Source organism: Drosophila virilis, unplaced genomic scaffold (assembly GCF_030788295.1).
Source record: "Drosophila virilis strain 15010-1051.87 unplaced genomic scaffold, Dvir_AGI_RSII-ME tig00000706, whole genome shotgun sequence".
In the NCBI taxonomy this organism is placed as follows: Eukaryota; Metazoa; Arthropoda; class Insecta; order Diptera; family Drosophilidae; genus Drosophila; species Drosophila virilis.
Window position 1 is genome coordinate 44,689 of NW_027212819.1, and position 25,072 is coordinate 69,760.

The following is a 25,072-nucleotide window of genomic DNA, read 5'->3' on the forward strand; positions in this document are numbered from 1 at the left end:
TGTATTTATTCAATCGTCTTGACTTGGAAACATATGTACACTTAACAATAGCATATAATAATATTGATAATTATAATAATAAACGATCTGAACTTTAAACAGAAATAAAGTTTCAACTCTTTCTAATTATTAAAGATATTGTTATTATTTTCTTAAGTTTTTCATATTCTTCTTTCTTGTAATTAAGTAATGCACACTTTATCTATGTACAGTTTGGAACTATGTGAATTATCTTTAGGGCTTGTTTCAGTTAGTTTAGTTATAGCATTAGTTTTAGTTTAGGTTTTAAGTTAGAACTCAGCGACGTATATTGTACAGCATCCTTTAAGGATTCTCTCTCTCTCTCTCTCTCACACTTTTTCTTATTTTTTCAAAATGACCCGCTGTTAAAATAATGTTAAAATAATTTACACATACGAGTTGCTCAGTCTTTAGGCGTGTCTGCTGCGGGCTTATATTTTGCATCTAAACTTAGAACAGATACAGTAAACCCAAAAGCTCTAATACGACGATATGCCTATGACGGGTGAGTACTAGAGATAATAAAGAAAGAAGAAGAAGCATTATGTTGTGTTTGGGTTTGTTTGGGTAGAGTTTTCTTACCTCCTCATCCATTACGCTGGTGTGATCGTAGATCCGTGCAGTTAGATTCTTGCGCAAACTGAAATGATCCTCAGTTGTGGTTTTACGATAAATGGGATTCTCAAAGTTCATGGAATTGATGCGTCGCTTGCTGCAGTAGCGATAGCCAAGGAGCAGGACCTATAGCACGAAAAAAAGATGAGAACAAAAATTGCGTTATGATTTTATAGTGTCTAAATGTACGAAAAATCAGATATATCAGCAACTCAGATTGTTCTTGAATTCCGAAGCGATTCAAAAATCTCATATATTGAGGAGCTCAAATAATTTATGCTATTAAGATATTTTTCAATTAAGCTTAAAAATGAAAGTAGTCTAGGATTACAAATAATCTCAATCATTGTGTTTTTGGGAGCCTCAAAAAGGTATGATGTTTTAATAATATACATTTATTTTTTATTATTATTATTATTTTTTTACAAAATGGAAATGGGGCTACTGAGTATCTATGCATACCAATATTTAAAAAAAAAAAATTACAACAATTTTGGTATACTCGATAATTTTATTTTAACACTTACCACCGATAGAAGCACCGCACAACCACTGAGACTGGCTATAACCACAAGCGCTATGAAGCCCGAGTCCGGCTGCGGACTGGGCGCTGTGGTTTGATCGATGTGTGTTTGGTTCTTCACGGGACGCCGTTCGGCAACTGTGAATTGAAGTGCAAGCCGGATGAGATTAAATAGAATGTAAATCACATAAAAACAGAAGACAAAATAAAAGAAAAACACACATAGAAATGCGACACACAAAAAAGAGCAAAACAAAATACAACAATAAAAGGCACCAAATGAAATGAGCAGATGAAGAAAGAACAAAAAAACAAGAAAATGGAAATAAAAAATTGTGTAATATACGAGGCAAGGCCCATGCTGTTGTTCACACCCAACCACCCAAAATTTCCCCGGCCACTGCAAAAGAATTTTCAATCAAATCGTTCAAAGTGCGCATTTAGGCGCAAATAAACACTTAAACGCGCTCGCGCCTTTGATGGGTAAACTTTTATATCCAGCCCAGGCGGAAGATCTAAAAGAGAAAGAAAAGCTGAGCGGGGGGCTTGCAGACTGGCAGCTGGAATGACACAGCGGGCAACTTAAATGGCGTAGGAGGATGCGTAATGACATCGTTAACGCGCACGCCGTTTAATGGATTCGGCTTCTGATGCTCACTCACGGATACGCCACACTCCGATTCCAAGTTAAATCCTTAAATCAAGTCAAACAGCAAAAGCTATCAACAATATCTTGAATTTCACTTTAAATAGGCTAACCGAGCGAGTAACCAGTCAACATCGCACAAATATTAACCTCATACTTTGCGGTTGGCTTGGTTTGAGTGGGTGGTTTGTTTGGTTGGCTTGGCTCGGCTCGGCCGATTGCCTTGTCTCTGATATCAGTTGCAATGTACGTCCATTTGTGCTGCCTACTTGCGGTTTGCCTGTTTGTGTTGCAAGTGTCTCTCGATGGCGCTTATGAAACTGTCATGCCTGGCCGGGGGGAGTGAGCTGTGGTTGCCTTTTTGATGATGATTAATGTGAGCCATGACAAAGCAAATGTTATGCCACAGCGGCAAATGAAGTGCTTGGCTGAAAAATGCCAACTAGCCAATGCAACCCGAGCAACCAGCACCATCAGCAACCCTCCAGAGGAAATGCGGCGCAGAGCTGTCGACTGTGTCAGTGCATTGGCTAAAATTGCTTGTGATTAATATCGTTTGCTTTTGATCTTAGCCTTAACTTTTAACACTAACTAATGGTAGACACATAAATACGTAAATACATCAAAAAGTAACGCTGAGAGAGATGACAGGGTTTAAAGAGCAACTGCTGGGTAATGTAAACTGATTGGAAATGGAAATTCGTATTCATACATACGTACTAATATTCATATTAACATAATTATGAACTTTGCAATGTGGTTGATAAATTTGACATGGACCATAGAATATGGATTCTAATCCAAATAGAATTTATGACAGATATAACAAATATAGACGTATACATATATACATATATAGACAGAGGCTGACACAACCCACGGACCCATAACATGTTGATAAATATCGTAAGAAACATAGAGTTGTCAGGCATACCAAGAGCTGCCTGTGTCTGTGGCAAGCTGTTGCCTAATGGCATTGCCTGTTTGTTTTCGGTTAGTACTTGGATACGCTTATCACTAAAGTTGGGTAGTCGCTGAAGTGTTTTCGTTTTGGTCTTAAATCTGTGAACTCGCGGCGGCTTGGTAATAACTCGAAAGCTGGCTACACATGCATCAGGTTAAGAAGAGGGTTAATATAGGGGAAATAAAACGTGTTAGTATAGAGAGCATGCGGAATAAATTAAACGAGAGAAGAATAGTTCCAAACTCGAGGATACTCACGATCTTCGACACACATGAGTCCATCGGACATGAGCTTAAGGCCCGTTGGACAGGCGCAGGATATGCGCGGACTGCGCTCATTGATGCGCGGCGCCGGCAGGCAGAGATGTGAACAGTGGCCATTAACCGCTTGGCAGTGATTAATGCCATCGGGCTGGCGATAAGGATGATACACATGGATGACCATGGGATGTTGGAGCTGTGAATGAAGAGAAGAGCGTCATAAAAGAGGGAAGGAATATCTAGGATAATATTAAACTAACCATATGCACAGCCGTGATGGGTTCTACACCCTCCCCAGTAAATTTGTTGGCCTTGAAAACCGTCTGCTTGTCCCAGTCGGTCCAGTAGATGTAATCCTCAAAGGTGCTTATGGAGAACGGATGCCGCAGATACTCCGTCGAGTACAGGATCTGTCTGCGCTGTGAGCCATCGTAATTGGCTGAGGAGATGACATTCAGCTTGCCATCCACCCAGTAGATGCGCTTCCTAACCAAATCCAAGGTTATTCCATTGGGCCACTTCACATCGTAATTGATGATAGTCGTGCGATGGGAGCCATCCATGCCGGCGCGTTCAATGCGCGGCGAGGCGCCCCAGTCGGACCAGTACATCCAGCCCTCGATTGGATCGAGCGCTATGGAGCGGGGTATGTCGAGCGCATCCTCGATCAAAACCTTGCCCATGTTGCCATCGAAGTTGGTCAGCTCGATGGTGCACTTGTGCGTGTCCGTGTAGTAGACGTGGTTGTAGATCCAGTCAACGGCCAGGCCATCCGAGGTAACCGATGACTGCTTCAGGACAACAGTCTTCTCGTTGCCCTCATCGATCGGCGCCTTGTAGATGCTCTGCGTGGTCACATCGCTCCAGAAGATCATGCCCGTGCGGAACACAAAATCCAAAGCTGTCGCCGACTTGGTATTGTTCACAATAGAAGTCATCTCCATATGATCCAGGGCAATTTTGCGTATGTCATGGCGACGTGCGAGAAGAAGCGAGGCGTGCCCTTCGGTCGCTTTGCAGCGCGTGTGATTCCGCGGATCGCGCATGTAGCCCGCCTCGCACTCACATTTGAAGCCGCCAATTTCGTTGACACAGATCTGGGAGCAGACACCCGGCCGTTCGCACTCGTTCACATCGTCACAGCTGTGCCCATCTTCTGAGAGCTTGTAGCCCTCGTGGCAGTCGCAGCTGTAGCCCACCAGATGATCTACACAGCGGTGCATGCAGCCGCCATTCTTGGCGGAGCATTCGTTTTGTCCACACTTGCCCGCCGGCTCATCCTCGCCATCGGGGCAATCCTTGCGCTTGTCACACACCTTCGAGAGGGCAATGCACTGACCACCTCCACAGTCAAAGTGACTGCTGGCATTGCAGCTCTTGGGCGGAGCAGCGAGTTTGCAGTCGCGCTCATCGCTGCCGTCCGCACAATCCGCCTGCCCATTGCAAGTGAGATGGCCGGCAATGCAGCTGCGATCGCTGCACTGGAACTGATCCGGCCGGCAGGTGACATTCTTGCAGCTGGAAGCGTGCTCATCGTCGCCATCGGGGCAATCGCGGTCTCCATCGCAGACCCAGCTGTGGTGCAGGCAGGTAATGCGATCCTTGCACTGATACTCATGCGGCAAGCAGGGCGTAACCAGCTTTGTGGAATTCGCACAGGCCTGTGGGCAAGGGGCCAGAGAGTGCGAGCGAGAGAGAGAGAGAGAGAGAGAGAGAGGAAAAGTGTGAGAGAGAGGGCATAAAAAGTTTGTCGAGGTTGCTTGTCAGAAGTTTTTTGACTGAAACTTTTCGTTGCATACTTTTAGTTGCTTACACACGAAATTATATGCAGGCGCCCGCAGCCCTTGCCCATGGTTCTGAGCCCCGGCCAAAATGCAATTTTATGCGTACTATGCGTTGACAACAAAAGCTGCCAAAGCTGGCAGCGCTGAGTTATGCTCAACTTGGCTGTAATTTATATGCCAGGCGCCTTCCTTTTTGCCTAACAAACACACAGACAGAATAAGTGTGAGATGCGAGCCAAGAGTGGCCGATTGCTGGATACCCTATACCAACAAATATTCGTATTATTCAATACACACACAAATATGCAAATTTGATTCTCATGATTATGTGGCTCAGAATTCTTAAATGGACTCAGCTGATTCAAATGAATAATAATATTTGTTAATGTACAGATATTTATTCCATGCGCTCATTTAAGCCCGTTTTACACAGGTTCCATGTGCACAGTGTAGCTAAGAGGAACGGGTCTGGAAGCTGCAAACATTTTCTCTCACACACGCACACACACAAAATTTGAATTTATGAGGCAGGCATTCAGCTGAGCACCCACGCTCACACAGCTCGCGTTGTCTACTTACCCGCTCGTCGGATGCATCCGGACAATCCGGATCGCCATCGCAGACCCAGCGCTTGGCTATGCAGGCGCCATTTGGGCAGGTGTGCTCGGCGACAGCATCGCAGGGGACGACGGGGCAGTCGCGCTCATCGCTGCCATCACCGCAGTCGTTGTCGTGATCGCAGACCCAACGCTTCTGGATGCAACGCCCATTGCCGCAGGTGTACTCATCGGAGCGACATGTTTGGTCTGTGGAACGGAATGCAGGACAAAGGATTAACAGACGCCATAATAAAAAACATGGCACGTGAATGGAAAAGCACAAAAATAAAAAAGCCGAAAAGAAAAGCGGTAGAAACCAAAAAGGAAATGAAGTGTAAGGCGGGGCACTTGATGAATGATGTGGCCAGTGAGTTAGCAAAAAGATATAATGGGAATTATGTGGCGACTATAGAATGTAAATGGACTGAGTGCTTGAGTAATGAAATTTAAGAACTTCAACATTCAAAAACTTATTGGAATACCTTGAAATTAAAGAGTATCACAAAAAAGAAAAAAGGACTTGGAAAAAACAACATTGGATTAGTACGAAAGAAACCTAAAAGCTAGAGCTAAACTTCAGCTCAAAGATAAGAAAAACCAAACAAAATTTCTAGTCAAAACAAAAACTCAAGCCGGCGCTACAGAAATCGTTTTTTATAACTTGCTAGCTCGAAAGTCTTAAGAAAACACATTTCGAAATCTGTGCAATGTGTTTACAAATAATATTTACATTACCCTCTACTCAGGTGGAAAATAAAAAGTTGTGTAGAGCTTCATGCGCTTGATTTGGATTTTCAACAAACAAGATAAAATTTAGTGTGAATACTTTGAACGGATTTATTAACTTAAGATTATGCATTAAATGCGTATATTAGAAGCCAGCTAAGGAAAAGTTAACCGACAAAAGCTCATAATGAACTTAGATGTGAAAAACCAAATTCATTATGTTTTGGAATAATTTTGAAATGATAATATATTTTTAAAAATCTTAACGACAGTTTTATATAAATAAGGGAATATATATATTTAGACTTAAACGTTTCTTATTATTTTTATTTTATTTCATTATTTGTGTTATTTATATTTACTTGTTTAGGTGATCGAAGTTGTTATTTTTAATAATATTTTATTTCATAAAGTTGGAAAATATTTTAAAGATATGAAATTATTATTAATGGCCCCAAATCAATTTGACAATTTAAATGATATTAATATGTTGTGATTTATCGTAAATTAATTTATCCAAAAATTACACATAAGGTGGACAAACACCCTGTCTCTCATATTTTTTGCCCCCAATATTTAGGCCCTGTCAGTTTTTCACATTTATTTAATATTTTACAACTAAACAGACACAAGATATTTTGTTAGCTTGTTAAGCTCAAATTCAACGTGAATGTAACAAAACCCAATGGAATATACTTAACTAAAGTAGATGCAGCATTTAATGTTTGAATAAATCATTTGATTGCTTTTCGTTTTTAATTTCCTTTTTATATTAATTAATATTAATTTCAATATGCTTACAAGCGAATAAAATAATCTAAGTATAATACGTTTTTAAAATAAAATTCAGTCGCTTTCAAATCAAAGTTCTGAAGTAAAAAAAAATTTAATTTAATTTGATAGAAACATTTAAAGGCAACTTTCACTACAACTCAAGAGTCTACGAAAATCAATATAGTATATTCCGATGAATATGCTTACTGCAGTTGTGCTCATCGGAGCCATCGCTGCAATCCTTGCTCTGATCGCACATCCAGGCAAGAGGAACGCACTCGCCCTCGCCGCTTTTGCAGCTGTACTCATCCGGCGAACAGGTGCGCGCCTCTGTGAATTTTTGATGGAAAGACATAAAAGCGGAACGAGAAACAGAGTTTTTTCGGCTGTGAGTGAGCGTTTGTTACTAGAGGTTAATAAATTTCCATTGCCGGGAGTTTTTTTTAATTCATTTAAGTTCAGCGGCTGTCAAATAAGCTGAAAGAGCAGCTGTCCGCCCTCTTTTTGTCCCCTCTTTTGTGGTCAAAATGCCCGGATACAATGCACAGACAAGGCCAAGGGTTGTTGTTGCTTTTATTGTTGTTTTTGTTAGTGTGTGTTTGTGTGTTAGGGCGCGTAAATGCGTGTGTGAATGCGTGTGTTATGGGTTAAGCACTTTATGCGCTGTTGCCAGGCGTTGCCGACACGGTCAACGCGGCGTATGTGTGTTATTTGTGTATGTGAGTGCGCATTGTGAGATTCTGTATGTGTGTGTGTCTGTGTGTGTGGAGGTCATGTGTTTATGGATACACTCGAATGCAACGATGCTCAACGACTTGATTAAACTGTGTGCGAAGGGGATGAGATTTGGTAGCATAGTTTTGAAATTATGCGCCACACTTTATTAAATGTTAAGCGAGAGCAGCGGGTGGCAGGGTGACAGATTGTGGCAGGGTATACATTGTTCTAGTTTCTTACTGCATTGTGCCTCATCGGACTTGTCGCGACAGTCGTTGCTGCCATCGCAGAGCCAGTTGCGGGGTATACACTGCTCAACGGTCGTGCATTTGAACTCGTTGTTGGGACATTCATTCCCTATATAATTGTGGGTGCACATCGTATATAATATGTGTATATAATAATAAATAGTATTTAGCTAGTTGAACTTACTGCAGAGCATCTTGTCCTCATCGGAGCCATCGGAACAGTCGTTCTCCTGATCGCAGCGCCATTTGTTTGGAATGCAATTGCCATTAGTGCAGCGGAAATGGTCCGAGGAGCAGGTGGCTTCTGTAAAGAGCATTGGGAAAGCAAACATATTAAGCCAGCTGTAACTGCAGAGTATTATTTATGTGTGGCTGACTGCCTGTGAACTTTGAAGTTGACCCGTATCAAAAACAAGAGCTGCCAGCATGAAATTGTTTTTATGCTCAGTTGTACTCAAAAGTGTGTGTCTGAGTGTTTGTTTGTGCGTGTGTGAGTGTGTGTGTGTGAGGGTGTGAGTCTGTTTATTTACACGCACTTGAGCACGTGCTGTGCAAAGAAAAATACTATACCACAACATATACAACAAAAAATGGTGTGTATATAAAAAAATAAACATAAATAAATCGTTGCATACGCAGTAGGCGCTGAATTTTCAATGGGTTTTCAATGCCCACACGTCCCTTGCAGGGGTGAGGGGGGTCAACATATGTTGCCTTTTAACAACTTGTTCTTCTATGTTTGATATGCGCATTAAATGTTTTATTTAAACACATGCGGTTGGACCCAGGTTAAAGGGACGCAGACTACAAATTTACATTTATGGCACTTGTTTAGTTTTCATGGTCAGCTTAAATTAATAAAAATATATTTATACACACATTTTGCATAGAAAATTAGATATTTTATTTCCATTTACCCCACATTTAGCTCGAAAATCCAAATAAAAAAATTAATCAGAAGGCTGAGTCAAAATAGATTTTAGAAAATCATGAAATATTTTTTGCTAAGCATTGAATATAAAATTTATGTGTCAAACATTTTGTTTGGATATCCTCTTTAAAATTTCTGCTCAAAGAACATTTCTTTCTAGGTCCATACAAATATGCCCTGCCACCCCCTTACAAAGTTACGCCTCCAGAGCATATTAATTTTAATCAGTTTAGAATGCGGCATCTAGCACAACTGAGCGGACTGCCACATTATGCGGCACAGTCACAAGCTGCCATATCAATAACATTTTATATGATTACTTTTCTAAACTTTTTATGGGCACAACTCGCCGGTCCAATGCCTCAGGGCCTCAGTGCGCGCAGTCAAATGAAATGTAGCATGAAAAAAATTGAAAAGCGCAAAAACTTCTGTTCCACAAGACTGTCCTCCCGAAGAAAAAACAAATGAAATGAAAAAAAATAAAATATAAAACAAGAGAAACCAATGTGCGCCAATATTTGTTAAAAAATAAAAAGCAAATATAAATACAAGCTCACAACCGTTGAACAATAAAAAATGGTCACATGTGCAAACCAGCAAACACTTTGGTATGCTCTGTTTTATTTGAGCCCGCCATAAAGTATTCTGTTTCTGTTAAGAAATATGTAACGCATTAAAGGTTGGATTTTGGTATGAAGAGAACAGAAGAAGAGGACTCAGACTTAAGCAAAGGACAAGGGTTATCCAACGGAATCCACATCTATATCTTTTGTATTTTTTATCTAACCCTACAACTAATTAATTTCTGTCTGCTAGGGCATTTGGACTTCGGCACTTTTTCCACTTTTTTTCCTCCCTGGTTTTCCTTTATATATATAAACATGTTGTTTTTCTTTTTACTGTATACTATATATCGAAAGTTTGCCAATGCCCGCAGCTCCATTCGATTCGATTCGATTCGATTTCTTTTTATGTAGCTTGTAAGCACATATCAGTATTTGACATTTTGTTGTTGTTATTTTTTTTTTGCTAATATGTGGCACAGCATGCAAACATACATAGACAAATATATATACATTTATATATATTTATATTTATATATATATATAAAGGATGTGCCCCGTGGACAAATTGCTTTGCATTTCTCATTTGATTTTTTTTCATGCTGAGCTTACATTAAATTTAATGCTACATTGGACAACAATTAAAAATCAAATTTAATTTATGGTTTCTGGCTAAAGAGCCAGAAAACAAGAAAGGGTATGCGGACAAGCAAAAATTGAAATGTTGCCATTAATTGTATTTACGCATGTTGCAATTGAAAAAAGTGTGCAGCAAATTGCCAGACACAGTTCAGCATAATTTGCGCAGTTTTTTTTTTAACTATTTGTTTTTTAGTTATCTTTTTTTCTTTTTTAACTAAGTTTAAACGGCTTTTCAGTTGATTAAAAAACTTTGGCGTTTGGCAGCAGCGGCAACAGCAGCGTCCTGCCAATTTGTATGCAAATGTCAAGCGGCATGTGCAAAATATTCTGTTGCATGCAACGCCGCAGGCAAACAAGCGCCACAGCCAACTCTATGCAAGTGGACTTTAAGTGTGTGGCAGCGTGCTGTGCTGGTTGCATATGAGTGTACCTGGATTGGGATTTTTGGCATGTTGAATGCCAGCTTAAAGGTGTTGCAACGCTGTGTAAGACAGGCTGTGAATTGCATGCAGCTTGTTGAGAGCTGAATGTGGAAAACCTTAAGTGCTCTTATCAAAGTCGAAATAGTTGTAAAGTGCCAGAAAGTTGAGCTTATCTCTAATTACCAAAATATATTGGTAATTAAAGAAAATTAAACTGCGAAGAGATACTTTGGGGCGCTTTCAGGATTCTAATTAAAGTCCAGCCTGCAAACTTTTATTTAAAGCGGCTCCCTCAAGAACGTTAAACAAAATCGTTTAAAAAGAAATCGATATGCTTAATTTAAGAATTAATAAGAAATAGTAGATTTAGAATTTAAATGAATAAAGTAAATATTTTTTAAGACCTTGCAAGCTGATTGATGATTTGGGGAGAATCAAAATATGTGAAAGAAAATTGAGATAAAATTAAGTTTCGTTTTAATTCAACATAATATGAAAATATAGGCCCAAGAAGAAATAGATCATCAACACTTATTAAATTTTATGCAAAATTATTTGTGTAATGCAAAAATGTTGAATAACAAGAGAATGAATTAATGTTTTATCCATTTTTATACCTTATCCTAATTAAAATATTTTGTAGTTATAAATGCCTTAGGCATTTATTTATAATTAATAGGTATTTTGGAAAATGCTGTTTATTCCAATTAAATATTTATCCTTTTTGTTTTCATACCATGTTCAGTAACCATTGCGCCCAGACTGTGACTTTGTGTGTGCAGCAAACTGGACATAAATATTAAACACCAAATGTGTCCCATGTTGAATAGAAGTGTTTAAAGCCTTTAAAATTGTAAACAAACAATTAGTTACTTTTATTAATGCGCGTATTTTCCTTAATAGTTAACACTTGATCACATTGCTCGGGGTCCTCGAAATGCGTGTAAAGTCAATTTCCAAGCTGTGAACTCAATTGTGCGACATTGTGTGGCATATTTGAGGAGTTACTCAAGTTGCACAAATTGATTGCATAATTTCCGTTGTGCCACACAAAATGTGTCCGACGGCATATAATTTTCAAGTTCATGACGGTCAACAGACAACAAAAAACAACTGTCAAAAGTTGGCCTAATAAATACATAGTATGTCCATAGGGGCGCCAATGTTGGTATGTGACTAGATAAAATATGACTGTCAGGCTCAACATGCGACAATACTGCGGGAAATTGAGGAAAAACATTTAATGCTGGCACAACAACTAAATGATAAATGATAAGTGAAAGCGGGCAAATCAGACAGAAAGCCTGAATTCTAAATAGCTTCGGCCCACAAAATGACACACAGATGGACATTGCCGATTAGCCTGACAACGGCAAACGACTTTACAGGAAAACTGCCCGCAAAAAAGGACTTCTCAAAAAAATTCACAAAAAAAAAAAGAGGAGAACAAAAAATAAGGCACGAGACACAAGTTTCCGTGGTAAGCTTTTTGTGTTGAATTGGACTGGCGCCTGGCATTTTGTCAAAAACACTTTGCATAACTTCAAAGGACTCGCCAGGACTTAGCCAGTTACACAGCATTTCGAGGACATATTAATATAATTTCGAGCAGGCAATTTATTTTTGAGCGCCTGTCAAAACTCTGACACTTGGCACAAAATTTTTCATTTTCATTTTCACTGCAATTTGCCGCTTACTTTTCGCACAGTTTTCTGTTGTTTGTTTCTAGTTTGCTCGCCTACAAAATTTTCTTGATAATTTTATTTTGGTCTTTGTTCACTCGACGGGTTTTGCCTTTAATTTTTTCTTCAGCGCGCACCGTCCGTTTGCTTAAAAAGTTCGCCGCCAACTGAGTGGACAGCTGCCAGCTGCCAATCCTTAAGAACATGTGCCAAGAGCTGCTTTGCAGCATCTCTCAAATCTCAGTTGAAGCTTTGACTCGCAAACTGCGACGAGTCGAGCGCAAAACGAGTGCAAAATTCGTCTGAGTTTTATCTCGATTCAACTGAGCTTTGTTGTGAGTGCACAAGTTAGCTGGCAGTGTTAGGCGGGGATGGGGCCAGCGTGTTTTGAGTGTCTATGATAATATCTTCAGCGCATTTATGCTGAGCTGAGTCCTGATTTGGTAATGATACGTAAGCGATTGAGCTATAAGAGCTTAAGGACTTATGCTCATTATAAATACGAGAGTTTCAGCACAACTGACATAAAATATTTACGATTTTAAGATGGACTTAGCGTTAAAAAAGGTTTAATAGGTAAAATACTAAATTAAATGTTTAAATGAAATAAAATATTCGAAGTAATAAACAAAAATGATATTAATAAAATTATTAAGAAGGCAGTAAATAAATCAATTAAATATGAAAATATTTCGGAATGTACGAATAAATATATATTAGTTGCTATCTTAGATAAAGTATAGATAAATTAACTTTTAATTATGAATATATTATTGCTCTTGTGCCTCTTCAAAATATACGAAAAATGATACCTTGGTATTGCACAGTTAAAATAAAATTTAAGACTAATTTTTACAGCAGAATTATTAATTTGCAGAAGTTAGAAATTTTAATGTCCTTATGAACAAAATTTAAAACAAAATAAATCTTCTAATTTTATTATGTAATAAAGATAATATAAATTTACTAAATATTTAAGAACTAAAGAAAAAATCTATATTTTATAAAAATAATATACTATCAAACAATAAAACAAATATACAGAAAATAAAATTAAAAAATCAACAAAATTAAATATATTTAAGATTTGAACGTATTAAAAAAAAAATAATAAACCTAATAATAATATAAATATAAAATATATAACCTATTTTAAAATTAAACAAATATTCAAGAATTATACGAAATAAATGTCTAAAAATAAAATTATAAAGTTAAATTTATATTCTGAGTTTTGCCTCATTCGATTGCGCATTAAACAAGAAATACATTTAAGAATTTGAAAATATTATAAAAATAATATTTAAGAGAAACAAGTTGGAAGCTTCGACTTGTTTAAGGCACTTTAAGTTGCATCTTAGTCGTTTGCCTCCAGCGAAAGTATTTCGATTTCAATTCCCTGCCATTTGTAATGTAGCTTTATGCGCTGTCTTGTGCCCATTGCTTACATTTCTTTATACCCTGCAGTCCTTTTTTTGTTGGTTTTCCTTTTTTATTTGCCTTTTGCGCTCATTATGTGCATGCAGCTACGGTTGCAACTCTTTTTTAAGAAAAAGTTGAACTGCTGGTTTCTTTGTTGGTTGCCTTTGAGGCTCATTATCAATTTCACTTCTTCAGATTTTGCCCTTCGGCAAAGATTGCATAAAAATTAAGTTATGCACAGTTGCAGCAGCAACAACAAGTGCATTGTGCGCATTTTCACCCCGCGCTTCTCTTTTCGGCCCCTCGCTTTGCCACTCGCTTTTATTCTCTGTATTTATTATATTATTTATTTTTTGGTGGCTGGCACAAATATTGTGAGATAAAATAAAGCAGACGACCTCACATAGTTTCCTTTTATGTCGAACGGCGACGCAAAATGTGTCTCGTGCGACAAATTTGCAGCGTTGATAAAAAATTTTCAGCTGATGCAACAACGTTGCATGCCGCAGTCAGCAAAATTGCGTTGCAATTACAGTTAAGCGCCAATGTTTAGCGACCTAATGAGCGCACTGCCCTGGCACAGTTTCGGTCAGCTGTCCAGACCAAATGGCCAAGCCCCCCTTCCCCACGGCCCCGCCAGCAAGCCAGCCCCCCGAACTAGCACAGCGCAACGTAAACTCGTTTCGCATTTTGATTGATATTCGCCAAATGAGCTGCACTCATTTTGATGGACGTCAGTGTAGCGTGCGCCACCTAAAAGTATGCAGCGGAAATTTTGCGCCGAACTTACCGCGAAATTTGCACTCCTCGACCTGCTCGTCGCTGTGATCCTTGCAGTCGGCATCCCCGTCGCACACAAATCGTATGGGTATACAGTCGCCGTTCTGGCATTGAAATTGCTTCTCATCGCATTTTGCATAAAGGGATTGAGCTGCCAGGGCGAGAGAAAGTGAGAGGGGGACACAGATAAGTAGTGTCAACAACTGATTAAAGCTAATTACGTTTTTGTTTTTGTTGTTTAGTGTATTTTATGCTTAAGCTGCTGAAACTTTCCTCATTAAAAAACAACGCAAAAATATGAGAAACGATACCGAATCGGAAAAAAAGAATATGAAACATTATCTTCGAATAGCCGAAGAGTATATACTCTTGTGAGCATGTCGAACCCTAATGATTGTCAATCATCAATCATTGATTCATATCTGATATATTAAGTATTAAAAAGGTAATGCTTATATAAGAGGCGCTTATTAACGGATTGGCTCAAGATATCATGATGATTGCCGATGTCGTGTTTCTAAGCTGCAAGCCTAAAACAATTTTCTGTGATTTTGCCTTCGGTTCATGCCCCGGTTTCAGATTCGGTTCCAAAGTCTGTTTTGATTTTTACAAAGCCCATTCTTAAATCTCGGTTTGATTTATTTATTAAACAAATTTAAATTAATTTTCAAGAATCTATATGGAAAATCATTTGAGACGTCTTTCACATTTTTCGCAAAATCTGAAATGCGATTCAAAGCTTTGCTTCAATCTTATTTTCAGAGCTCTACATAAGAACTTAATGAGTACGTGTTTCAGCGATTCGGGAAATTTCACCTACAATAGAGTTTAATTAGCGAAAAACGTTGGTATGAAACTTTTTTGTTAGCTATCGGATCGGCCTCAAAGGGAAAATTCATCCCTTCTTGGTGAAAATGGGTGTCAAAGATTTGCTGGGTGACGTTTGGCGCTTAAATTCATTTCCAAGGATCCATAAGAAAAATCATTTGAAACCTTTTTAACATTTCTTGCAGAACCAAAGCATCCTCGGTAAAAATTGCAGTTCAAAGATTTTCTTGGTGATCTTTTTTAATAAAGTCAATATAAAAAGGTAAATATTTAAAGTTAAATATAAATTGAATTTCATTTTTCTTTGAAAATTTGTGAATTTAATTTTTATAGTTGTACGATATGATTTTTTTATAAAGGAATATTTTGTTTTGGTCTTGGCTCTCATTTTGTCAACCAAGCTTATTAAAGTTTCGGTTCCCGGCAAATAAATACATGAAATGGGGATTTGATTCAAGATAAAATAAAAACTGAAAACTAGTTTGCATAAAAAGCAGACAATCGAAAATTTAAAGCGACTTATCTCTTAGTGCTATATACATACATATTAATAAATTTACTTATATATATTTATATATATGTATTTTTTTTGTCACCTAAAGTCTTCTTCAACGCACAGTACCCTTTGCAAGAGCATAAAAAAATGTATAAAAAAAGTGTAAAACGAAACCGAATCGAAAAAACAACAGGCCAGACAAAGTCTCTGTTTGGGAGGTGGCGCAAGAGCCCAAATTGATTAGGGCTTAAAACTTCAAAACAATCAAGAGCAGACACAGGCTCTGCCGCACTCACATACGAACTGCTTGAAAACATTTGCGTACACACGCAAACACACACACGCACTCACTTTGCGTGTGTGTTGTATCTCACAGTCATGGGCTTTTTAATCAACAAAAATGGCAGCAACAACAGCAACAAAATGTCGCAAAACTTTGCAGCTTGACAATTTTCCATCTTTGCCTACAAGTTGCGGGCAGCCGCTGCTCGAGGTGCCACACACACACACATACATATATACATATTTATATATATTGATACACTCACATATATAAAGATATTATAATAAAAATAAAACAGCAGCCGGAATATGACAACAGCTCTTGATGCATAATAGAAAATGTGACAAGCGCAAAAAAGTTATGGATTGCCAATGTCCTGTGTAAACACAGACGCACACATGCACACACACTCACACACGCACACACACGCATATACCCTACGGCGGCTGCCCATTCACGTTGATAAGGGTTTTTTTTTTTGCTGACCCGCGCCTGTCGTTGACAGCTGTTTTTTCTCCATCTCCTCCTCCGTCCAGAAACTCAATAATAATTGTTCGTTTAATCAAAACTTATGCATAAATATTTTTAACAAGCGCATTTTGTTCTTGTTATTGTCATTGCAATTTCAATTACAAAAACAAGCGCATTTCACCAAATGCCATCAATCAATAAGGTCAAATCAATTGCAGCGTCGAGAATTGTTTTCAATTATGAATGACGCAAAATAAACAAAGCAGATGATATCCTTATCATATATGTATATATGTTGTATATATATACAATATATTTATAATATTAGAGAAGGCGAAAAGTTATCCACACTCTGGCTATTGTCGGCATTATAATTATGTCAAATATTGTTTTGATCTACCGAAAAAACATCTGCAGATGAGATTTAAATGTAATTACTTAAATATTTTAAAGGCTGAACAATTGGTAAATTAAGTGATATTTTAATATCGTATTTCAAATGGCATTTAAAATCTTTCCAGCGTACGCTGGGCGTTAACTAACTAACTACCTAAAAAGTAGAGAGATTGGAAAAAGTGTACGGTATGAATTACTCAGAAGAAGTTCGTCTTGCAGAGTTTAAGATAGAAAAAGAATAGTTAGAGGATAGAGAGATTGAAAAATAGGCAACGAGACTGTCAGAAAAAATAAAAGAAGTTGGGAAAAATTACAGACAAGGAGACAAAGAAAGAGAGAGAGAAACTTTCAGAAAGGAGAGAAAGATATAGAGAGAGAAAGAGAGAGAGGGAGAAAGTGATAGAGATAGTGAAGGAGAAAGAAAGAGAGAAAGAAAGGGAAAAAGAGAGGGGGCGAGAAACAGAAAGAGACAGAGATAGGGAAGGAGAAAGAAAGAGAGACAGAGAGAGATTAATAGAGATATAGTGAGAGAAATATGCGAGGGGGAAAGCGAACCTTAAAGGAGAGATACAGAGAGAAAGAAACGGTAAAGAAAATAAGATAAAGCGAGAGAGATGTAGAAGAACTGAGAAAGTGAAACTGATAAAGTGAATGCGCCAGAAATAGAGAAAAGGGAGAGAGATATGGGGATTTATATCGATAGCAATTGAATATATTATTAATAATAATAGCAATAATAATAACAAAAACTTAAGCTAAAAATGTAAATAAAACTAATAAGAATATAAGTCTTAAAAATGTAATATAAACTAATAACAATAATAGATTTAAGTAAAAGAGCTGAAATAAGGAAATTTGGCAGATTAATTTATTAGTACCTGCTTTGTACTAAAGCATTCATTAGAACAGGCCTAATTTCTAATTATCCCACAATTCAAGAGAGCTTTGTGTGTGTATTTCTCTCACATGCAATAAAAATAAATTAAAAAATAAATACAAGAATCCGATCGAGCCTACGTTTTGTTTGTCCATAACTAACCTTGACAAGACTATAACATTTTGAATCTGTGTATCAACCCGAAAATGCAACTATTAAAATAAATAAACTTAATTATATCAAAATTAAAAATCTGCGTGGCTCACTGAAATTGAAAGTAGCTAATTTTGTGATATTTTGATTTAAGTTCTTGTTTTTTTAAATAAAATTTGTTGTTTCCAATTTTTCAATTGGGTTAATGTTCAGTTTTTCCTGAATAATCTAGAATCTTAACCATTTCAAAGCTCAGCGACGTGAAAAATCAGGTTTAATATAACTAGAATCTATAAAGACTATTTAACATATTTTAGTCAAATCGAATTTTATCGAAAGCTTTAGCCAAAAACTGGTTGTCAGCCAAAAACTGGTCGACTAAATGAAAATCATGATTAATTCAGCTTTACGGATGCGAACCAAAACATTTTTAGATACTATATTATAATAATATTAATATACATATATGTTGATAAGCTTTATCGTGATAGATTTTGCAGTTTTTAGAAAACAAAAAAAATAAAAGACGAAGAAAAAAATTATTGATAAGGGTCGTACGACCAAGCCAGACGACACCAGAGATAAGCGCAGAGCGCTTGGTCTTTTCGGAATCACTAGAAACTATATATACATATATACAAGTCGTAAGTACGTTGCATAAATCTACAAATCGTGGCCATGGGATAAGCCAATGAAATCGATAACAGAAGCAGACAGCAAATGGCCCGATAGGCGCGGGAAAATTTTGATAGTACTCGTTGAGGTGCTAATTAATATTAATTTATTTAAATTAATGTGCCGCTTATCGCCGCTGCGGGCTACACTCAAGTTCAATGTCAATGAAATTAAATCAATTTTTTTATTTCAATAGGGGGTCTTAGCTTGATGAGAGGGGAGTGGGAAGGGAGGGGGGGGGGGGGGGGGCTTCAAGTGAAGTGGGCGCCCAACACGCCCATTTTGCGCAGTCAACAATCAAGGGAGACTAATTGTGATAGTTGTTGATTTTCTAGTTGTTACACAGCAAAACAAAATAATTAAAGCAGCGCATGTTCTTGTTTTATATAAGTCCAACAAAATCAACAACAACAACAATGACAAGAGGGCACATCGAACACGCCCACCATTTATCATATATTGTTGTTGTTTATGTTGTTGTTGGCATACAACTACTTAAATATACTAGAACTGAGAAAAAATCTGTTGGCACTGCGCATAAATTAAAACCAAAATCAAATGCCATGAAAAACAAGTGAGGCAACAAATTAAAAGATAAATAAAAAAAGAGAATATAAGGTTATTTTCGGCACGTCGCAGACTTAATACCCTTGCAGACGTTTGAGAAAAGTGAAGCTCGTAAATACTGTGTTTGATGAAAATATCTTTGATGAAAATATATTTTGTCATACAAGCACCTACTTTTTGACTGATTGTTTCTACGGCTATGTATATGATATTGTGGTCCGATCTGGCCGGTTCCGACATATGTACTGCTTGCAACAGATAAATGGACCTATGCAACATATTAAGATGAGTCTTAGTCGCATAGAATCAGGCAGACGGACACACGGGCAGACGGACGGTCGAGCGGAGAGACGGACATGGTTAGTGCCGCTATATATACTTTATGGCTTTGAAGATGTCCCCTTCTATGCGTAACATAATTCATAATAAAATTATTATACCCTCCACAAGAGTATACAGATATATACATATATATTATAATATAAAATAAGAACTGTATGCTATGGCGACCTTGTAGCGGACCATGTTAATGCTATGTGACATGGATCTAACAGAGAATTAACAGCCTGTTGTACATGAGAAAAAAAAAAATAAAATAACATATCAACAATAAAATTGCCACACAAAATGGAATATGTAATAAATTAGTAGGCAATGCAAAATATTAAATAAAATTTGTAGAGAACTTGAATAGCTTACAGCCGAGTGCTGTAAAAATATGTGCTAAAGGGGCTCGTCTATGGGTATATTTAGCTATATATACACACATATCTGCATTATGTTATTCTTGGCATTTCAAATACACTGCAATTAATGGGTATGCACTTCAAAACAGAATAAATGACCTATTTATATGCTCTTCGACTACGTCAATAATGGACTCCTCTTATTTTGTGGTTTCCACCTACGTAGGTTCTGGCGCCTCGGGCAGATAAACAACGCCAAAATGCGCCATTTGGATATATGTCAAGAATTTTATTTACGATTTGCAAAGAATTGGACCAAAGTCCAAAATGCAAGTGACAAAGTACAAATTTATATTTTTTATATGTCTTTTTATAAGCTAAAAATAAAACTACGTTTCAAAAATAATAAATAAAATATATCATTATTTAGATTATGAAAAACAAGAATTGTCCAAAATCGAATTCCAAAAAATTTTTAAAATTTGATTCTAACTTTAAACAGTTTAAAGTTCTATGTTCTAACATGTTTTTTCTTAACAAATTAAAAGCAGAATAATTAATTCAAATATATAGATAGACCTTATATAATAAGAAGGTTTGTATAAAAACCCAAAACAAACGTAAATAGAATTATTAATAATAAAAGCTGTTTCCTTAATATATTTCAAAACCATTTTAAAGAAAAACTTAACACATACCAAAAATATTCCCACGACCTTCTACAATATCAAATCATTTAAAAATTCAATTGCTAAATCCCTGCGAAAAATGCCAATAAATTAAAAACAATAACAAATAAAATTTGCGATTAGATAATCTTAATACATCAAATCACCTCACGAGCAGCTGGTTTGATTTAAAGAAATTTACGACTCGGAATACCCCAGGGCAATAGCCAGGGCCATAAAGACGCAACGCAATGCGAAGTTCTTCCTTATCAAGCTCATTCTACAGATAGACAGTCTATATACGAACGCCAAAGCTAATGCGAATTCCGGAAGTCACAATAAAAGTTTGGATAAACAAAAGTTCTCAATCAGATTAAGAACAACGTATTCGAATTTTGAACGGCAAAAGTTGAAATTGTTTTTTTGCATATAAAATCTATTGAATTTATGGTTATTAAATATTATCTGCTTGTTAATATATGGTATATTCTAGTAAAACGGAATGTAAATTAAACTTTATGGAATATATTGTGTCAATTTTATATTCTCCTATTAGTTGTTCCAGAACTTAAAACTGCAGTTTGTGGGCTAATATAATTTACACTGTTAATGTCATATATATTTTATAGTAATATTCAAATAGAAATACATTATGTATATTAAAAGGAAGAAAACGCGAAAGTAGGCTTTTTTTCGGCATGCCGAAGACTTAATACCGTTGTAGTCATATGCCTTTTGTAGATATTAAAAGATATTAAAGTTGGTGAATGCAGACTATGATAAAAATATTTTGGATAAAAGAAACTACCTTTCGCCTGATGATTCCTATGGCACCTATATGATAAGTGCTATGATGACTTATGCTTGGAACAGAAAGACAGACCTCTGCCAAGGTTCTAGACTAGGACGGATGGACGGACGGAAGGACAGACGGACATATCTATATAAGATCAGCTATTGCTGCAGATCTTGAAAATATATAGCTTATGGGTTCGAATATGTCTCCTTTCCTGCATTGTACATTTCATGACACGATGATACTACCTCCTAAAAGGGTATGAAATGTTAAGACTGGACAAATTACCATAATAACAACAATGTGATTATCAATAATTTAAAAGCATTTCCTTTTTTTTAAATAGAATTTCTAATATTTGTTAATATTTTATACATTTGGCAACTGCAGAGCATCAGATAGTTTGTTAAGCTTAGCCTGGCAGTTGCACCCCGAACTACACTCCTGTGTGAGAACTTCGATGCGCTCTAAAATTAGCACAGTCTGGCTAAAAACAAACTGTGCATCCCCATCGCCTCCCCCTACCTATTCATTTGGTTTTAGCCTGTTTCTCTCACCTATGCCCAGCGGTGTGCCGATTTTGCCAGATACGTTGAGGAACTTGAAGCCCATGCTTAGGATGCTTTTGCCATCGAGATGTTTGTTGAGTGTGGCGCCATCTGCCGTCGGCAGCAGTTGCTGTTCATTATGCGCTAAGCTGGGCGCGCTTGTGGCGATAGGCGTGGCTGTGCAACATTTGCTTAGAGTTAACATCAACGTGAATAGCACGAGATTCGCATTGATGCAGATGCAACTCAACAGCTGTTGGACGCGACGCTGGCAGTTGTTGTTGTTCTTGTTGTTGTTGCAGCCACTTGTTGTTTTTGTTGTTGTCGTTGATGCAGTTGTTGCTGTTGTTGCTGCTGTTGGTGCTGTTGTTGCGCTATCACTTAGAGTGCTCGTAGAGCGTAACTCTATGGCCATGGTATGAACTTTGCCTAGTTTATGCACTTGTGGTTTCTCGCTCTGTTTTGCAATTGCTCAATATTTCAGTCACTCAGTTTCTCAATACTCAATTTCTTAATTGATTTGCTTTAGTTTGTGTAATTGTTTGCACTTTGATTGAATTTCTAGGGGTGCCCCAAAATATGCTAAAGAGCCTATGGGAACAGAAAGTCAGGCGTTTATAAACGACAGCAGGAAGCGACGTCGGTTCTGCTGGCATTATCTAACCAGTCAGACGACGTCGGCGCTGATTGGCAACAGTCAATACAACAAAAAAAAAGAGGAAAATCGCGCAACATTGAAAACTGTTGCCAAAATAAATATGCAGACACACACACACACACACACACGCTCACACAAACGCGCGCGTCTTAAGACGCGCAGCTATCGCGTCCAATGCCGAAATGCCGAAAAAGATCATCGAAACTGGTTAAGAAAAAAAATCATACGATACGCACGCAAAGGCAAAGCAAACGATTAAAACAAAACGTAAATTGACAACAGAAGAGAAGGTGAAAACAAAAATACAAAAATTTCTGTTGACGTAGCAAATTCAGACAAATGAAGAGAAGAGGGCGAGGGACCGGGGCAGGGGGCGTCTGGCTAAGGAACTAAGCGAATTTCTAAAATTTATCGCATTTTAATTAATTAAAAACTTGACAAGTTTTTTTTTTTTTATTTATTATTTCTGGCACGCGTTTTTAACCGGTGATAAAAACGCAAAACAGTTAAGAAAAAAACGCGTCGTCTCGCTTATCAAAGTTTTGTAAGAAATCAACTTTCAAGGCGCGCGCGTTGCTGAATTTTTTTTTTTTTGGCACGTGCTGTAGTTGTTTTTATTCGCATTGCTGTTGTTCTTGTAGTTGTTGTTGTCGTAGTTGTTGCTATATTTACACTTAGTTATGCGAGCTCTATTTGCGTCAGTTGTCTATTAAGTTAAATGGTCGCAAAAAACGCAGCCGCCTCATACAACGCGCGTTTTTCAACTGAATGCGTCTTGAGAATTCGCCAGCACATTTAAGCGAATTGTCATCCAATAAAGTGGACCCACCCCCCGTCAGCTGCCCGGCCCACAATAGCCCACCTGTTTGTGAGCGCGCTGCGCATGCTGTTGCTCAATTTGTATACCCTTGCGTAAGGGCATTTTAATTATGTCATGCAAAGTGTAACATTTAGAAGAAGACACCTATCTTATCCATCGGTCGGATCGGTTACTGATTATTAGTATATGTACTATACGACCAATCGGTCAATAAGCTCGATTGGAGGAATATATCTATCTATATCGTACTAAATAATTGCGAACTTCGCTATTCTCCCCATATATACATATATAGAGAATATTGTAAGCCAAGAGTATTTACTCTTCGTCTTGCGTTAGAAAGCCGCTCTTTCTTGTTGATTTTTTTGTTGCGCTACCTTCAAAACGGCTTATCACAGCGCCAAGAATCGAACCTGAACTCAACGAAAGGTATTTGCTTCGATCTTGTATGTGTGAGAGCTGCCGCTTATTTCTGTAGCTGCCCTCTCTTCGGTGATGCTTTCGCTTGCTCTTCACAGATCATTTCCATCTGCAGCTCTTTCAAGCGTGGTGAACTTTGCTGAGCATGGTGAGTTCGAGACTGCACGAGCGATTCGGTCGAATTAGTTATCCGTGAGGCTGCAACGGCAGTGGATCGCCGCTGATAAGCTAATGAACCGCAAGAAGGGCGTGGGAAAAAATGAAAGGTTGGGCATTTGTGCTATCAACTCTGCTTTTATAAATAAAGAAATTCATGTTAATTTCATCAGGCCTGTTTTAAAAATATTCACCTATTTTTGTGACATATGTGGGAAAAAGTAAATTTATTTATAGCTGCCGTTGGGCACACTTGTCGTGCTTATCAAATTGTGAATGAAGTGCTGATTAGTTAATTGTGAATGGCCGACAAGAAAGAGAGAGAAGCATATACCATACACAACTATTGCCTAATAGTTGAAGATGATGATAGGATGGAATACTTTAAAATGTACAAATAAATATAATTCCTAGAGCCTAAAATGGGTTAAATTAAAATGTAGTAATATTGTAACAATAAGAATAATAATATAATAATAATATATAACTATAGTAAATAACCGAGTTTTTCTTATACTTGTAATTATAGTTGATTCGTATTGGACATTTAAATGCAGCGTATTTATTGGATGTTCTGGAGAAATACATTTGAAAGTGAATAAATTTTAGTAATTCTTTCAGTTCATCAACAATTGTGGACAGATTTTAAATTGCATGATTAGGCTAGAAAGTTCTTTAGCTGATGACAATAATTAAAATATATATATTGTTGATAGCACGTGGATTGCACGATGAACTTATCACATATCGTATCTATAAGTAATCGAACTATCAACCCATAATTTATACTGCGCACAATCCCTTCAGTGTTGCTGAAGTACCCTAAAGTCAATAACCTATCGATCGCGTGATCTTTTATACGAAATACTAACCTTGGCCACAACAAAGCACTACAAAAATTATTTTCAGAAAATCACAAAAATGCATTGTTAATGAGGAGCTCGAGTTTATATATATGTATATATATAGAAATATCTATCCACTTTTGTTTTATCGAATTTGCAAAAATAATTTTTAATTAAGTGCGAACGGAAGACGTCAGCTACGATAGTGAAGAGTTAAGATATTAGCAGCTTTAAACCGTGAATTCCCGAACAGATACTTGGCGGTGCGATGCCCAGCAATAACCGACGCGAACTGAATTGATTTTCGGAATTATTAGCATTTGTTGGCTTCAATTGAGCCAATTGAACTGAAAACTGAAATGTGACGTCGGCCGATAAGAGTGATAAGTACCCTCCGGCTGGCCAGGTGC

The 25,072-nt window shown here is 37.4% G+C and overlaps 1 protein-coding gene across 12 annotated transcripts; it reads right to left on the reverse strand.

The window, feature by feature from the left end:
• On the reverse strand, positions 1 to 24,759 carry LOC116649748 (very low-density lipoprotein receptor-like). 12 transcript variants are annotated; one of them, XM_032440204.2, is made up of 13 exons: positions 23,094 to 23,179; positions 21,773 to 22,354; positions 14,330 to 14,470; positions 8,062 to 8,181; positions 7,870 to 7,986; positions 7,120 to 7,242; positions 5,393 to 5,619; positions 3,290 to 4,690; positions 3,027 to 3,225; positions 2,740 to 2,907; positions 1,164 to 1,297; positions 604 to 762; positions 1 to 533 (listed from the first exon to the last, which is right to left on the reverse strand). In XM_032440204.2, exons 2-13 carry the CDS (start codon positions 22,176 to 22,178, stop codon positions 501 to 503), a joined length of 3,228 nt encoding a protein of 1,075 aa, XP_032296095.1. In that variant the 5' UTR covers positions 22,179 to 22,354; positions 23,094 to 23,179; the 3' UTR covers positions 1 to 500. The 12 variants fall into 12 exon arrangements, with proteins under 12 accessions (XP_032296095.1, XP_032296098.1, XP_032296123.1 ...); XM_032440207.2 differs by lacking the exon at positions 7,870 to 7,986; XM_032440232.2 differs by lacking the exons at positions 21,773 to 22,354; positions 23,094 to 23,179 and adding an exon at positions 24,690 to 24,759 and having other exon boundaries at positions 2 to 533.
• Between the last annotated feature and the right edge of the window lie 313 nt (positions 24,760 to 25,072).